The sequence below is a fragment of the Sceloporus occidentalis genome, unplaced genomic scaffold, assembly GCF_023333645.1.
Source record: "Sceloporus occidentalis isolate IW3139 unplaced genomic scaffold, rSceOcc1.0.p SCAF_5, whole genome shotgun sequence".
Taxonomy (NCBI): Eukaryota; Metazoa; Chordata; class Lepidosauria; order Squamata; family Phrynosomatidae; genus Sceloporus; species Sceloporus occidentalis.
Window position 1 is genome coordinate 70,890,720 of NW_028316985.1, and position 15,845 is coordinate 70,906,564.

A 15,845-nucleotide genomic window follows, 5' to 3' on the forward strand; every position below is an offset into this window, starting at 1 on the left:
ATTTGTGTGTGCGATAAGGTCCAGAGTGTAGTGGAGTCTCCTTCTTTGGAGGTCTTTAAGCAGAGGCTGGATGGCCATTGGTTGGGTATGCTTTGACTGAGATTTTCTGCATGGCAGGGGGTTGGACTGGATGGCCCTTGTGGTCTCTTCCAACTCTACAATTCTATGATTCTAGATGCAGGCCTAAATACCATTAAAAAAACCCAAAGTCTGTCTGATTGTGGAAACCAAGCAGGGTCAGCCCTGGTTAATACTTGGATGTGAGAATACTAATGAATTCCAGGTGCTGTAGGCTATATTTCAGAGGGAGGCAGGCAGCAATACTACTGGTGAATATTTCTAACAAAAAAACCTGTGAAATTGATAGGGTCACCATAAGTCGAAGGCACAGAGATCCCCCCCCCCCACACACACACACAAGACTAGATTATAGCACTGCCTTTCCTCCCAGCCTCAACATGGGCCAGAACTTTAAAAAACTTTTTTTAAAAAGGGTGTTATCGCATACCTCCGTGAGCAGTCCATAGGCTCCAGTACCAAACTTGGCATCCCATAAACTGCCCATACTTTGGCAATTTTTGAAAGAACGAGAAAATCCCATTCTTATAAAAACTGCCGGAGAAGTAAAGATTGGTTACAGGATGCCAAGATCAGTACAGTATGTGTCCAGATGGGCATGGAGGTGTGTGATAACACACATTTTAAAAAGGTTTTTAAAAGTTTCAGCCCGCAACAAGGCTGGGAGGTAAGGCAGTGTAATAATCTTCTACATGCAGAACAGGGGCATCAGTGAGGGGTGCAGGGGCTGTGGACCATCCCAGAAGGGGTGTACACCTGGTGGAGAGGTACACCCAGTGCAACTAGCGCAGCTGTTGTGCAAGTGAAAAAGAGTGTCATCCTTCTTCCTCACTCACCCAGCAGCTGTGCAAGACCCTGAATAGGACATCCAGAGGCCTTAGCATTGCCCCCAGCAATGGCTGCTGCTAGAGGGTGGTGCCTTCTATTTATGGTCTGGCATGGCTGCTCACCTGAGCAGCCATGCCAAACCCTAAACAGGCTGTACAGAGGCCTAGGCATGGCACCCAGCAGTTGCCACCTCTGGGGGACAGTGCTTTGTGTTTAGGATCTAGCATGGCTGTTCACCTGAGCCTCCCAAGCACAGAAGAAATCAGATCTTCTCGCTAGTCAAATTTCATATACTTACTGTTTCAGTGATAAAGTATATTCATGTAACCAAGAACTGTACATATATGAGAGAATAAGATTCATCTTGATTTAAATTACAGGTGGAAGTGCAGAATTTGTGGAATGAAAATCAAGCAATTTTGAACACAGCCAAACAATATGGCTATGAAGTGGTTGATACTTTTATTATCACTATGGGACGGTACAAGGAATTTTTGCAAGGGAAATGTGGATGCCATTTTCATGAGGTAATAATTTGATGCTAATGCTCATTTCAATAAATAATGTAGATACTTTATGTTGTCACATTTTAGTGGAAACATTTGCAATATATATGGAATGGAGCAACCAAACACTAGGTTGTGAAGACATTCAGAAAAGCAAATGTGCTTCTGAGAAATTGTGACCATCGGAATGTGCAAATAGCTGAAAAGAGTGCATAACTAAAATGTGTATGTTTGAAATGCACATAAACACTTTAGTCAATGAGGACAATGTGTACAAAATGTGTAAAAAGATATACATACATTGACAAATGTCTGTGTATTGGAAAACAGTATGGAACCAAGACAGAAAAGAAGTACCACTGTGATTCTGAGACACACAATGAGAACAAAAGTGACCAATTTTCACATCCTTGCCTAATCTGAGTTGCTTGTGCTGCATCGGGATACTTAATAATTTAAAGGTGCCAAATGTATTACAGATAAATATGCTAAGAGAGTCTTCCCTCTGTCCTACTCCTTTTCCAGACTGAATCAGGAGAATACAGTACCCTCTGGGGCTATCAGGGCAAGACTCTGGCCTGATCCAAGGTTATATTTAGAAGAATAAGCAGGAGAGTCCTCAAATATATTCATCCTAGGCTCTGAGACTTTTTTTCCAAGGGAGGTTAGAACAGCCTGCTTCCCTTCTGTTAGCAGGGAAAGACTTTTCCCTTCAGCAGGGGCCTAACATCATTGGAGACCCCTTGAATCAATGAGATGTATCTACATGTTGACTCAGCTTTCAACAATTGATTCAAAGGGTCTACTCTAGTTGACTCTAACCAACCACTGTCTAAGCTTTCAAAAATGGAATGTTTTTTTAAAAGAAAGACCTTTTGACTGTACTGTTTTAAAACAGCTTTTTATTCTTTTTAACTGTATCTTTTAAATTGTTATTAATGTTTTTGACAGTTGTATCTGTTGGGGTTTGGTTCCAGGACTCCCCGTGGATTCCAAAATCCATGAATGCTGTATTTATGCCATTAAATACAGTGGCATAGTAAAATGGTGTCCCTTATATAAAATGGTGAAATAAACAAATATATATATATATGTGAATATTTTCAATCCGTGGATACTTGAATCTGTGGATAAAGAATCTGTGGATATGGAGGGCTTGACTGTAGTTCATTGTTAACCTTTTGCAGCTTTCAGCTATATGGCATTTGTTTTAACCTGCACACTGCCTTGAGTTCTGGTTTTGGGATGAATGGCAGGTGTTGTTATTATTGTGTCGTTGGTGATGATGGTGGTAATGATGATAATGGAGGAGGAGGAGGAGAAACCAGGAGGAGTAAGTCTAAAATTGCCTACCTGTGCTATTAAAGGAGATAAAAATTTGTCATCCTTTCTTTTAGTTAATTGCAACTGTGCTTTCTGCTTTTTTTCAAATCACTTAATCCAGTTCCTAAATCCAATCCAATCCCCCAGGGACTTTTCACACTATATAATTATAACACTCTGATTCCACTTTAACTGCTATGGTTCCATCTTACAGAATCCCATGATTTGCAGTTTAGTGAGGGGTATTAAGAATTTTTAGCCAGAGAGTTCACCAGGCTTCACACCTCAAGATGCCATAGGATGTGCAATAGTAATTAAAGTGGAATCATAGCGCAACAATTTTGTAGTATGAAAGGCCCCTAAATTAAATCCAATCATTTAATTCCAATCACTACAACACATTAGCTAAATGTGCCCTCAACATTTACAGTGACTACTTTATAGAAACACTGTGCCTCTTAAGGAGCTCCAATAAAGCACCTGGGGTAGCACTTCAAAGCATTTTACCACATTGTTTTGACTGAGGCCTGATGTGCGGCAATGAAATGAAAAGGAAAGACAGCTGCAGCAGCTGGTTTGGTTTCAGGTGTCTGGCTTTGAACCAGCATGGGTCCTACTGTGATAAGCAGAATGGTGCACTCAGGTATTATCAGTTATGAGCCATTTCAAAATGAAAACCGCATAGAATTAGAGGAGACAGGTCAATCGACAGTGATGTCAAGTTGCTTGAGCTCTTCAGAAATGAAAAGGGCTCATCATAACAGCAAGCCTCTGTACCTTGCAGCAGGAAAGCTATTTGACAACCTAGTGGTGTCTGTTGATGCAAAATTCCCATGAGTCCTATAGAGACAGAGCCATTCCAGATCCTGCTTAGAACTACAACAAGTTGTGCAGTTCATCTCTAAACAAGGCTTCAAAAGGAATCCTATTATTCTTAGGTATGTTCCATATGGATTCCCTGCCTTCAACACAAGAGAGCTGCATGAAAATTCAAATGTGGGAGAAAGTGAAATGGATAGATTTGCCCTATCAAAGTTTGTTTGCAAACACTCAACACCTGGCAAAGGAAAAAGAGTTTAGAATTTGTACTTGGTTTACTATATGAAATGACGTAAAACATACAACAAATAGTTAATGAAGACATAGTACTGCAGGGCATTCAAGTTATGTGTATACATCTTACATTAGTTTGGGAGGCAGAATCTGTCCCTGAAAGAGAATAGGATATGAACTGATGACCTGAATCTTTATTATTTTTTCCTATCCCACATTCAATGATACCCAGTTTCCACCTTATATATAGTTACGGTAGCATTATCCTTATCCTGGCTTAAGGCTTACACAAGGCAATTTAGGAATTACACTAGTCTAGGCTTTTAGCAATAACACTTTCCTTAGCAAACAAGTCTAACCTGAGAATAGTATTGCTCTGCAAGATGTTGAAACTGGGGTGGGCAGATTCTGGGGGACAGACTTTTACCCTCCTCCAGACTTTGGAAGACTGTATTTCTATCCCTGGCCCTCCATATTTTGCCCCCAATTGGAAATTGCACACAGAAATCCAAAGCCAGTCACTTCCATTTATTTTTAAGACCTAAATGAAGCTCAGTGCAGGAGGAATTATATTTATTTGGCAGATTGTATCCTGGGAGGCTTCTATGGTTGGCATTTGCAACTTGGGGACAAAAATTATCAGGGTGCTGGAGAGGAACTGGAAGCCACATGTGACCCGTAGGCCACTTTGAGTCCACTCCTGTTTTAAACATAGCAGCAACTGTATTTAATTATCCTTCTGTTAAGTACCTGTAGCCTAAATGGACCATTTTTACTGTTACCCTGCAGCATCAACATGAACGTTTCACATACTTTTGTTTTCTTCATTTTCAGGTGGTAAAATCCAAAACATCTGAAGGAAGTTCTCCCATGGCAATGAGATTTTCAAAGCCCTATGCTCTGGGTAAACATTTCAACAACCAAAGCAACCTGGTAAAACTTCAAGCCTATGCATCCAATTCTCAATCCCCTTATCATGTGAGAGGTCCGATAAACCAGGTTTATTCAGAAATACTCCTCAGCAGGATCTGTGCAAATGACAGGAATGTTGCTGGATTGTAATTTTGTATGGGTGAACTGTCAAGCTCCAGACTCTGTGCTTTTCCCATGTGGTGTTCCAAATGCCATACCAGATTTATTACAAACTTCTCTGTGTGGCTAAACAGACCACCAACATAACACAACACATGTGACCGTTTCCACAAAGTCTTATAAAACCAAGATGTGTCCCTACATCTGTGGTTTTAGAATAAGAGACACAGAAGATGAGAAAGGGTGATGGGGAGAAGTTACTTGAAATATTGCCCAAAAATATGTTTTAAGCTAAGTAAATGCATGTATAGTTGCCCCTTCTTTTTCACAGGGATCTGTTCTGGACCTCCTCGTGAAAATGGAGTTTTGCTTATATTCAAGCCCCATTGGCTTGAATATAGGCACGGGCATGCAGGGGCATGCCACAGGGGCTCACCCCATTCATTTCCCCACCATTCGTCCCCCGCGCATAATCGAGGGATGCGAGCCTGAAGACTGCGAGAACGGATGGAGGACTGTAGATATAAGAGCTTTTATATATAGATAGAGATATATTTTGTAGCAATTGCTCAAATATAGGTACAGGTTATAACACCTGTAAAGAAAAAAAATCTCATTCCATTTTTAATACTTTTATGGCATAGCAAAACAGCAATATATGAATATGCACTTAAAAACAAGTATCACATTTTAACCAACAGAACCAGAACTATATTTCTGACATTTGCACTTGGAGAATGATGGCACCAGATCTCTTTTAATGTTGTCCTAGTGTTCCATAGTGACAATTTCTCACAATTTCTTTATGGCTGGGTAAATCAGGGTTGCAGGTTAATCCCTTCACCTTACACAACATGATTAATTGAAATAACTATTTGCACCATGGTTGCTTCATAATCAAGAAAAAAGACATGAGGAGTTCTAATCCCGTGACATATAATTTGACCCTTAATATGTTGGTTTCTTCCTTGGTTGTCCTCTGTGTTTCATATGCAGCACTGTTCGCCATGCATGCATGGATGCTGCTGCTTCTCTTTCCTGAACCATCCTTGTGCAATGTGTAACCACAGCGCACAGTTACAACTAACAATATTTCTGTATGCCAACTTCACTTCTGTCACTGTTAGCAAACTACCTCTCTTGTGCCATGAGAACTAATTGACCCCACATGGGTAATGCGACTTATGGATGTGTACTTCACTAACGGGATACCAGCCTTCATAAATTAAAAGGCAAACTCTGTCTGCATAGATATGTTTTTAAAATGGCTGTACAGAAATGATTATGTGGTCATCTCAGAAATAAACTCCAAACAGAAAGGATCCTCTCATAATGGTGCCAAAGAAATGTTTGAAAGGAAGGCAGGCCTGTTTTATTGCAGAGTCTTAAAAGTCACTACCTTTTATAGTGTTGTTAAAGTTTTGTGTTCTCATTTTTATTGTCTTCTTTACAGCTTTTCATTTGTATATCATTTGCTTGTTGTGTGCTAAATTCCCTTGCAACAGCAGCAAAAACTGAAAAGAAGGGTGCCTGTATAAATGTTTATATTGAAAGCTGGGTTAAAATTGGATTCTTACTTTTTAAAAAATCAAAAACAAAGGAATTTAGGATGAATTCTGGTCTAGTTAAACTTCCTATTGTTTACTGTGTATTCACCATTATATGGTTTTATTTTTCTGTTGTCCACTGTGTTAAATATTTCTCAGATGTTGCTCTTCTGAAAGCAACTTTCCAATGCTATATCTTATACAAATATATTTTTATATAAGGTTATCATTGTAACATGTAAAGCAATATATATTTAATCAGGTTTCCATCTGTAGAGTCTAATAGTTAAAGAATTTTCAGGGTAAAAGTATGGAAAAAGAAAAATGTTCAGCACATTATATGGTACAAAATTTCCAAATCTGAGATGTTTGTTTTTTTCTTTTACATACCAGTATGTGAACAAATTGGAACAGGTCAGTTGAAATTCACTTTATTCTGTATACTCAGTTTTGCAGGAGTTTGGGTTGTGTGTGATACTTTCTTCTTTATTACAAGAAAACACTGTAGTAGTCTTGCTCCATTTTAAAATTTTAGAATCATTTCTAGCATGTGGGTAGTAGACTCTATTGATTTCAACTCAAATCTACTTTCAGGCCAGCATGGTGCAGTGGTTTAACTGTTGGACTATGACTCTGGAGTCCAGGATTTGATTCCCCAACTCAGCCGTGGAAACCCACTGGGTGGCCTTGTGGGAGTCACATACTCTTAGCCCCAGAAATCCCTCTGACTTTTGGCCTTAGGATCATATGAAGACACACAACAACAACACTGTTGTGCTTATGTCTGAGGTGTGATGTTATAAGAGTTCTAGAGAAGCTGCAGTATAAAATCAGTAACTCTGTGAAGTCATTCATATGTTCAACTACCACTTTTTCTTGTGCAGTCAACTTTTCCATATTGTTCAAGAGTTGCAGTAAATGGACATAAGTTAATGGGACAAAGTCTGCATGTGAACCCAGTCATTTTCTTTTCATCACAAGCCTACACAAAAGGATAATGTACACCATATTTTCCTTGAAAACAACCCATGATTATTGCCATGATTTCAGGCACAGTTTTGCCATAGTCACTAGTAGCTGCAGACTCAGTGGTTAAGACACTGACTCTGACAACTGCAAGATTGGCAGGTCGGCAGTTCGAAGCCCAAGTGCAGCTTGACTACAGAGTTGTCTTTGACAACACTGGCTCTTTGGCTTAGTAACGGAGATTAGCACTGCTCCCTACTGTCAGACACAACTTGACAACCTTGTGAAGGGGTTTACCTTACTGTATGCACAGTAACTTACTGGTTAATGCTAGCAGATACATATTTTACAGATGTTTGCTTAGAATAATCAATGCAACCCTTTAGAGAAGAGAGCAAGTTTCTGAATGCTTTAAAGGGAATTACAGTTCTCCCATAGCTGAAAAATATAAGGTTGACTAGGGAGGGCCTAAAATGTTTTAGGTAGGAATGGAAAGAATATTCATAAATGTTTGAAAGAATGATTAAAAGAACATATTTTTCAGGTGTCAGACAATGCTGATGCAAAGATTCCAGGGTGGTGAGAATCTCCACATTCTCCAAGCAGGAGTTTGAGCCCTGGTTTAGAGACTTTATAGCAACACTCAAATTACTACACCATGATGGTTTTCAGTAGTCCTTCAAAATTCAGCCTAAAACTCAGAGTGGATTCACCAAAATTCTGATATTGAAGTCACTAGGCCACCAGAGCATGGAAACCACTATGTGGTGAGCTTTGGGGACCTTCCACAATGCCCATTACTGTTGTGTGGAGCAATCTATCATACTAGATGGAGTTGAACAAAAACTAGCCATGCATTCTGCACCATGAACTACAGGTGTGTAAGTAGTACCATTCCCTGAATAGTGATTAAGGCAAAATTATCCTTGGCATACATTCCTATTTAACTCCAAATGCTAATGGTGCAGAACTGTAGTTCTTTGTCACAGAAACCAAGAGAGTGGTGTGGAAAATGAGAGAAAATTACTGAGTCCAGTTAAATACCTCTCCTTGCCTTAGCCAAGTCCCTGGAAGCACAAAGGAAATTAATGTTACAAGCATGTCCTGCAGTGAACTGTTTATACAAACTATTCTTCTATCATTCATTTGTGTTACTGTTTCCTAGAAATATTTGCAATGGGATATTTAGATTTGCTGCCTCATTCCATTCTAATAAGTGCACAGGAAAACTGAGATCTGCTATAGCCGCTCTGAGAGCCTTTAGGGCTAAAGGACGGGGTATAAATACAGTAAATAAATAAATAAATAAATAAATAAATAAATAAATAAATAAATTCGTGTAGAAGATAGTGGAGAGAGAAAAATCTGACAAACCTGCTAATAAAGGTTTATTACTCATGGTTGTTTTGCAATGTACAATAATTTTAACAGCCCACCAATTATTTGACAAAAAATTCATCTGAATAATATGTCTGAGAAAAAAATAAGTATTTTCCATTTTATTTCACATTTTATCTTAAAAGCACTGTCACTTTGCTTATAATACAAGCTGTACCTCAACACAACCATGCATGGAATGCTCTGTTTCACTGGTACATATTTACTTGTACAGACCTTTATCTTCCCAGCCACAAACCTCTGACTGTCAGTTTAGAAAGGGTAGTAACTTCCTTGAATGATAAGAAAGAAAGAAACTGCTTTGCATTGGAAATTACCAACATATAACTATGATTTGCCTGTGTCCAATAAAGATGATCTACTCTGCTATTAGTACAGCTGTTTGATCAAAACCAAGTGTTCTTTCATGGGACCTTATCACACGGGAGGCAAAGTGCCCAAATCGCATGGATAAATGGGGTTTAGATCCAGGGAAAATCCTACAAAAGCAGAGTTGTTTTCAAACATGTTGGGCTTTTGCGGGATATCCCCCAATTTAAACCCCATTTATCCATGTGATTTGGGCACTTCCCTCCCATGTGATAAGGGCCATAGAATATAGACATAAAGACTATGAATATTTTTAGATGACAATTATATGTGAACTTTCTGTAATAAAAACCACTTGCTATTGTGTAAATACAGACTTATGACAATTTAAAAAAGCTTTGTGGAGTATTTTTTTTCCTAAGATTGATCCTTCCTTTACCCATTAAGAGGCCACTGAATCACCATTTTAACTTACACAGTTGTATCACTGACAAGGTTGGAAAAATCAAAGTATGATATGTTAAAGTCCATGATACATTAAAGAAGAGTCATGGGGACCTATGCTGTCATCTCTGTTTCCTGATATATATGTGCAGCATGTGTTGGGAAACAGTCATCAAGTAAGAGACACTGCAAAATAGATAGAACTACTGAGGATAACAGTTGCAAAATATAATCATAAGCACCAACAAATCTTTAACATCACAGCATTGTAATATCATATTATTGATGCAACTGTTATTACTAAATACATATGTTCTGGAGTGCATAAGGAATAAGTTCGTGATAGACTGAAGAATTCTTCCACTTCATCATTTAAATTCTTAAATAGAAAAATGTTAAAAATGTATTCTATCTTGACTAAAGAATCAGATGCTCAACATGATGCCAGTCCCTCTCAGTTTCTAACCATTACTAAGCACATGTGTTGAATCTGTTGGTGGATATTAAGATCTATTTGTGTTCAAAACTCTGAAAAATAGTGTGAAGCAGAGCCACTGCAGTGGTTAGGACTTGGGAGCCATTTTTGAAGCACATACTGTCAACTTTGTTGGCAGAGTTTGCACTGTAGTTAAGTATGGTAAAACAACAGATGTTGAGAGGGGAAGAGAAGACTCAAAAGCTGTGCATGCCTGTAATCTACCTAGTGCTACCCAAGGTAGCCTCTGCCCACAGATGTGATGGGAGAGACTATCCTGCCACAATGTTGATGCACAAATCAACTGCCCATCTGTTTGCTTTCTTCACATGGAGGCCAGAATTCTGTTAGTGAAATACAAGTCCATGTTATGCTTGAGTATTTTTTTTAAAAAATCCTTGCAGAGATTTTTATTATTTACCTTCCTCTGCAATGTTCAAAGGCCGCCCCCTCACCATTATACTGGAATAGCCTTTTCTCTGGCCACTGATGACATTATATAAGGACATAATCTGCCAAGACCTCTAGAAGACCCCAGTGGATCTCAGCAGAAGATGTACTTAGGTTTGTGTCTCGCTATGGGGACATCTGACCCCCCTTTCTCTCCGTCAGCCATAGAATGGCTGTGGGGATACTATTGCAATGTAATGGTGAATCCTGAGGATGGGAGCAGGGACCAGTAGTGGAATTCCACATGCAGAATTTTTTCCTTATGCTTGACAATGTAGGATCTCAGAGTGTGCATATGAAGGGCCTTCCCCTTTGCCTCAAGGTGCAAATGGCAATCATGTTGGTTGGTGATTTAAAAGATGGACAAAGTGAGGAAATCTGTCTGGCAGAAAACTGTTTTATACTTTGGTATCTGTAAGCCAAAGCAGTCACTGGAAAGTTCAAAGGTGGAAGCAGACACTGTCTTAGGCTGCATCTCCACTGCAGAAATAATGCAGCTTGGTATCACTTTAACTGTCAAGGCTCCATCTTATCAAATCCTGGGATTTGTACTTCTGTGAGATATTTAGCCTTCTCTGTCAGAGATCTCTAGTACCACAACAAACTACAAATCCCAGGATCCCATAAGATGGAGCCATGGCAGTTAAAGTGGTATTCAACTGCATTATTTCCACAGTGCAGATTAGACCCAAACCTCTTCAAGGTGAAATATCTTGTATTTTTCTTCTGAAAGAAGAAAACGGAGTGGCTAGGAGTGCTTCATAAGGTCTCCTTACCAATATGATTGCACCACTAACAGCAATTGCTCCACATGGTTGCTGTTACCAGATGAGGAACTCATAGTTCATGCAGAAGCCCACTATGCAGACTGTGAATTTCCTTACAGGGTGTTTGTGGTGATGGTAGGCCAAAATTAGCCCAATTCTGTGGTGAGATGTTGCATGCAAGCAACTCACCACATAGTATCTGTTGCCAAATGGAGCAATACAAAAGGCTTCAGCACAGTAGCCACAGCATGTAACTTGTTCTCATTTTACAAGAAACTAGATCCATCCCAAGAAGAGACCTGAGAAGAACTCTCTTGAAGGCCAATTATCCTGAAATGGCTATAGTGAGTCATGGGGCACCAAAGAGAAAATTTAAATTCCTGAATCTAACATTTCTGTTAAATTTTTAATTTATACAAAACCACAAAACCACTTATAACAATTTTCATAATGTTCCTGGACAAAACTGTTTGTTGTGCTACAGTGGAAAGCTACATTACTACAGAACTGCTTTTAAAATAATAGGAGGGTTTCTTCTTCCAGTGCTTCCATAAGAGGAAACTTTTAACCTATTGAAAACCTTGGTTATTGGGTGGTCTAAAAGGGTAACAATGAATAAAAACAAGTGGTCTGCAACATTCATTTATGCCCAGTTTTGTACACTTCGTTTAGAAGCTCTCAATGACACTTTTAATTACCATATATACTCAACTATAAGTTGACCTCATGTATAAGTCAAGGCCAGGTTTTGGGGATAAAATTATGGCTTTTGCCATAACTAGTGGATAGGTCAAGGGTAAAACATGGAGGCTTCTTTGGTGTATGTATGTTTGCATATGGCAAGAGAGACTCTCATTGAGGCTTTTTGCTTCATCATTTCAGCTTTCGTTTCAGCCAGATGTGTGGATGCGAGGAGGACTATTAAACAAATAGCAATATCAAACAGTCACCCATGACTCTTTCTGCTTGGGTCCAGAGAGAAATAAACCCCTCTCCACACTGCATGGGGAAATCTGAAAGAGTTGCTGTTACATTATCATAGTGACCCATAAATAAGTCGATTTTGGGGTCAATTTTGGGGCACAAATTTTTAGACTTCTAGACAAGTAAATATGGTAGGCTTTATTTTTTCCTCCTTTCCTGTAATGCAGAGATTAATTGCTGTTGAATACAGTGAAGACTGGTGTTAAACATGAATTAACCTAAGTAAATCCCAAAACATATTGTGTCTTATTTTATCCCCTTATTCCTCAGTACATGTGTTCAGTTTCTTCATCCACATTCACTACAGGTTGAGTCTTCTTCATCTGTAATTCCAAAATCCAAAATATTCCAAAAAACAAAAACAAAAAAAATGTCATGTGTGGATGAGACACCTTTACTTTCTGATGGTTCAGGGTACACAAACTTTGTTTCAGCATAAAATTATTAAAATATTGTATATGCATAAGATGTATATGAAACATAAATGAATTTTGTGTTTAGACTTGGTTCCCATTTCCAAAATATCTCATTATGTACAGATGTGCAAATACAGGTATTCCAAAATCCAAAAGACTTTTAAGTTCTCTGGTCCCAAACATTTCATATATGGAGCCTCAATATGTACTAGAAAGTCAAAATTAGTAAATCTCATACAAAGGTTAAAGCTCGTTTAGTGCATTTCCTCCTGTTCTACCTCCAAGATAACTGGTTCATGCACAAGACCTAACAACAATCCTGTGAAGAGAATTAGACTAAGGCCCAAAACGCAGTACAAAAATAATCCAGTTTGAGACCACTTTAACTGTCCTGACTCAATGCTGGGGAAATCTGGGAACTGTAATTTTGTGAGACATTTAGAAGCTTATCACTTGGCATTTTAAATTGGTTCCAGCCTCCCAGGCTGCAGTTGGGATGCAGGATGGAGGCAGGGATTATTGCACACTAAATCGTTGCCAAATTGCCAGCCACCATCAACCCAGGTCCAAATCGGAAAACTTTCTGACTTGTAAAAAGTGTTGGCGGTGCACGGCTTGGACCTGGCTGGGACCCGGGCTGTTCATGCATGCTCAAAATGAAATTCTAGAGAGAACTTCTGTTTGTCTTGTCTGTTATAGGCAGGCCCACACAGCTACAGTAGAATCAGCTAGAGCAGAATCCTGTCCTTTCCCAGTTAGTTTGCTGTAGGTATGCTAGTGCAACCTAACCCCAAAATTCTGTTTCTGCAGCCCTCCATCATTCCAGCATAATGCTAGATGACCCATAATTCAGGTTGGGACATCTGCACACATATGTCTCACTAACTCTATGATTCTATGATTCTATGTATGGATGTGACTTTTCAGGTGCTGCAGGGGTTAGTGTTTCCATCCTCTCTGTGTAGCTCCCAAAGCTCCCATACTGACTTACTATACAGCCCTGAAGTTGCCTCATTCTGTTCTTCATCATGAACAGGCATGATCGGAAACATGTCTAATAATACTCCCCAGATGGATGTACAATCATTACAAAAGCACTGCAACCTCCAAAAGATTCCCGTGGATCTCAGTGCTGACATCTTTGTGTGCCTGAGTTGGGGGGTAGTATCCAGTGGGACCGATGTTTGTTTTATCTGTTGCAATAAATCTTTACTGCCAAGGGCAAGGTGGGTGATAGGAGCCATGGGTTGGAACTGTGGGGTCAAACTGGATAGGGCATCCATCACCTAGAGTTGGAAGAGACCACAAAGGCCATCCAGTCCAACCCCTGCCATGCAGGAACACACAATCAAAGCACCCATGACAGTTGGCCATCCAGCCTCTGTTGAAAAACCTCCAAAGAGGGAGACTCTACCACACTCCAAGGGACTGTGTTCCACTATCAAACAGATAGATAGATAGATAGATAGATAGATAGATAGATAGATAGATGTGGATCTGGTCACCTATAGTCTGTAATCCATAGCATATCCTTGCTTTCATCTCAAGGCAGAAAGGAACTCATTTTAAATATCATGGAAATATCAGTTTCTAGTCTAGTCTAGTCTAGTCTAGTCTAGTCTAGTCTAGTTCTCTGACCCACATGCTTTGGTGTGAACAATTAACACTACATGACTATTTTAAGAGAAATATAAACTAGCAATCTTTTTATACAGTTCAGGAAAATATATTCACTTTTTCCTCATTTACCGCACATCTCACACTGCTTTTTCCCTTTCACATAAATGTAAGCAGGTGAAAGCCCAGGAAAACCTTGACGGTAAAGGAGAATTTAACTACAGAGCGGCATTAGTCATGTTGTTATAATGTTGCTTCAAGCTGCTTTCTTGTTGATGGTTTGTCTCACTCACACCGGTTGTGGGTTCATATAAAATTTGGCACCTCGTTAACAGTGTCACTCAGAATTAAATAGCTTGCATTAAATGGAGTGAACATATAGTATATACTGGAGACCAAACTAGAATTCATAACAGTTGCAAGAGGGGGCATTCAGACAAAGATCATGAAGATCATACACACAATTCAGATGGGTTTTCTTACACAGAAATCAACACAGAGAAATTGTTCACATGAGAACCATTGCAGAAATGACCTAAAATGTAGCTGAAGAGGGATCAGGAGGATGGTCCAAGGAGGGTAAAAGTTGTGGGTGTTCCTTTGTCCCCTAGAAGTGAGCTGAGAAAATCAGAACTCAGTAAAGAGACAATCATGCCTCAGCTTTCTTTTCTGCCAGCCCAACTCCCTGAACTTAAGGCAGGAGCTGCCTACATTGCCAGCCACCCCTGGTGACAGTATACAACTAGGAGTTTATCAGACACAGGAAATTGGAAGTATAATCCAATGGCAATCCGAACGCAATCATGGGGTTTAACATTGTGTGATAGACTACCACACGCAGTTTCAGGCAATGGCAAGCTATTTTTGGGCAATGGGAAGTCAGTTCGAACGCAATTCGAATTCACCTAAATTTGCTGAACTAGCGAATTCATGTGAATGCGTTCTGGCCCCACTTTCTTTTCATTCGCAATTAAGAGAAATTCCTCCCGTGTGAGAAACTTCAAGGTGCCTGCCTGCAACAGGCAAAGTAAACAGCTGCTGCCTCCAGAATCCCTTACTGATCATGTGTGAAAAGCAAAACAGAAAAGGAGGAGCCCTGCCTCACCTCCAGCACATTAAGGAAACACAAGTCTGTAAGTTTGGCCACCAAAATGGAAATGTATAATAAAAAGTAGAGTCTGATGAAAGGGAAAAACAATCATCCCTGGATGCATTTTGGGATATGTTTTCAAGCAGCCTCTAGAAAGATTAAAATGTCTTGCTTTACTAATGCCAGGCTTCCTTGACGTGTACACATTACAAAAAAAAATTGCTGAAACATGTTGAATTGCTCTTCCTTTTTGTGACGCATCCACCTGTTACCCAAATAGTTCCCTTGTTAAGTATTTATACTAATTTTTCTATTTTTAAAAAAAGTAATGCCAGGGACACCTCTACAGTACTTTGTGAGCTGAGGTGCACTTGTACAGTTCAAACCGTGTAAACCAAAAGAGTATTGTGTGTATGTGTTCTACATAAAGAGCCTGTGTGGTGTAGTGGTTTGAGTGTTGGACAACAACTCTGGAGAACAGGGTTCAATTCTCCACTCAGCCATGGAAACCCCAGGTGACCTTGTGCAAGTCACACTCTCTCGGCCTCAGAAGATGGGAATG

At 39.5% G+C, this 15,845-nt stretch overlaps 1 protein-coding gene across 1 annotated transcript in view; it reads left to right on the plus strand.

The window, feature by feature from the left end:
- Nucleotides 1–6,603, plus strand: part of CPED1 (cadherin like and PC-esterase domain containing 1) — a 127,094-nt gene extending 120,491 nt beyond the window's left edge. Inside the window, exons 23-24 of the mRNA XM_089524359.1 lie at nt 1,287–1,433; nt 4,623–6,603. Coding sequence (XP_089380485.1) covers nt 1,287–1,433; nt 4,623–4,850 — 375 coding nt within the window. The 3' untranslated portion in view covers nt 4,851–6,603. The remainder of the gene's footprint in view (nt 1–1,286; nt 1,434–4,622) is intronic.
- Nucleotides 6,604–15,845: the final 9,242 nt, after the last annotated feature.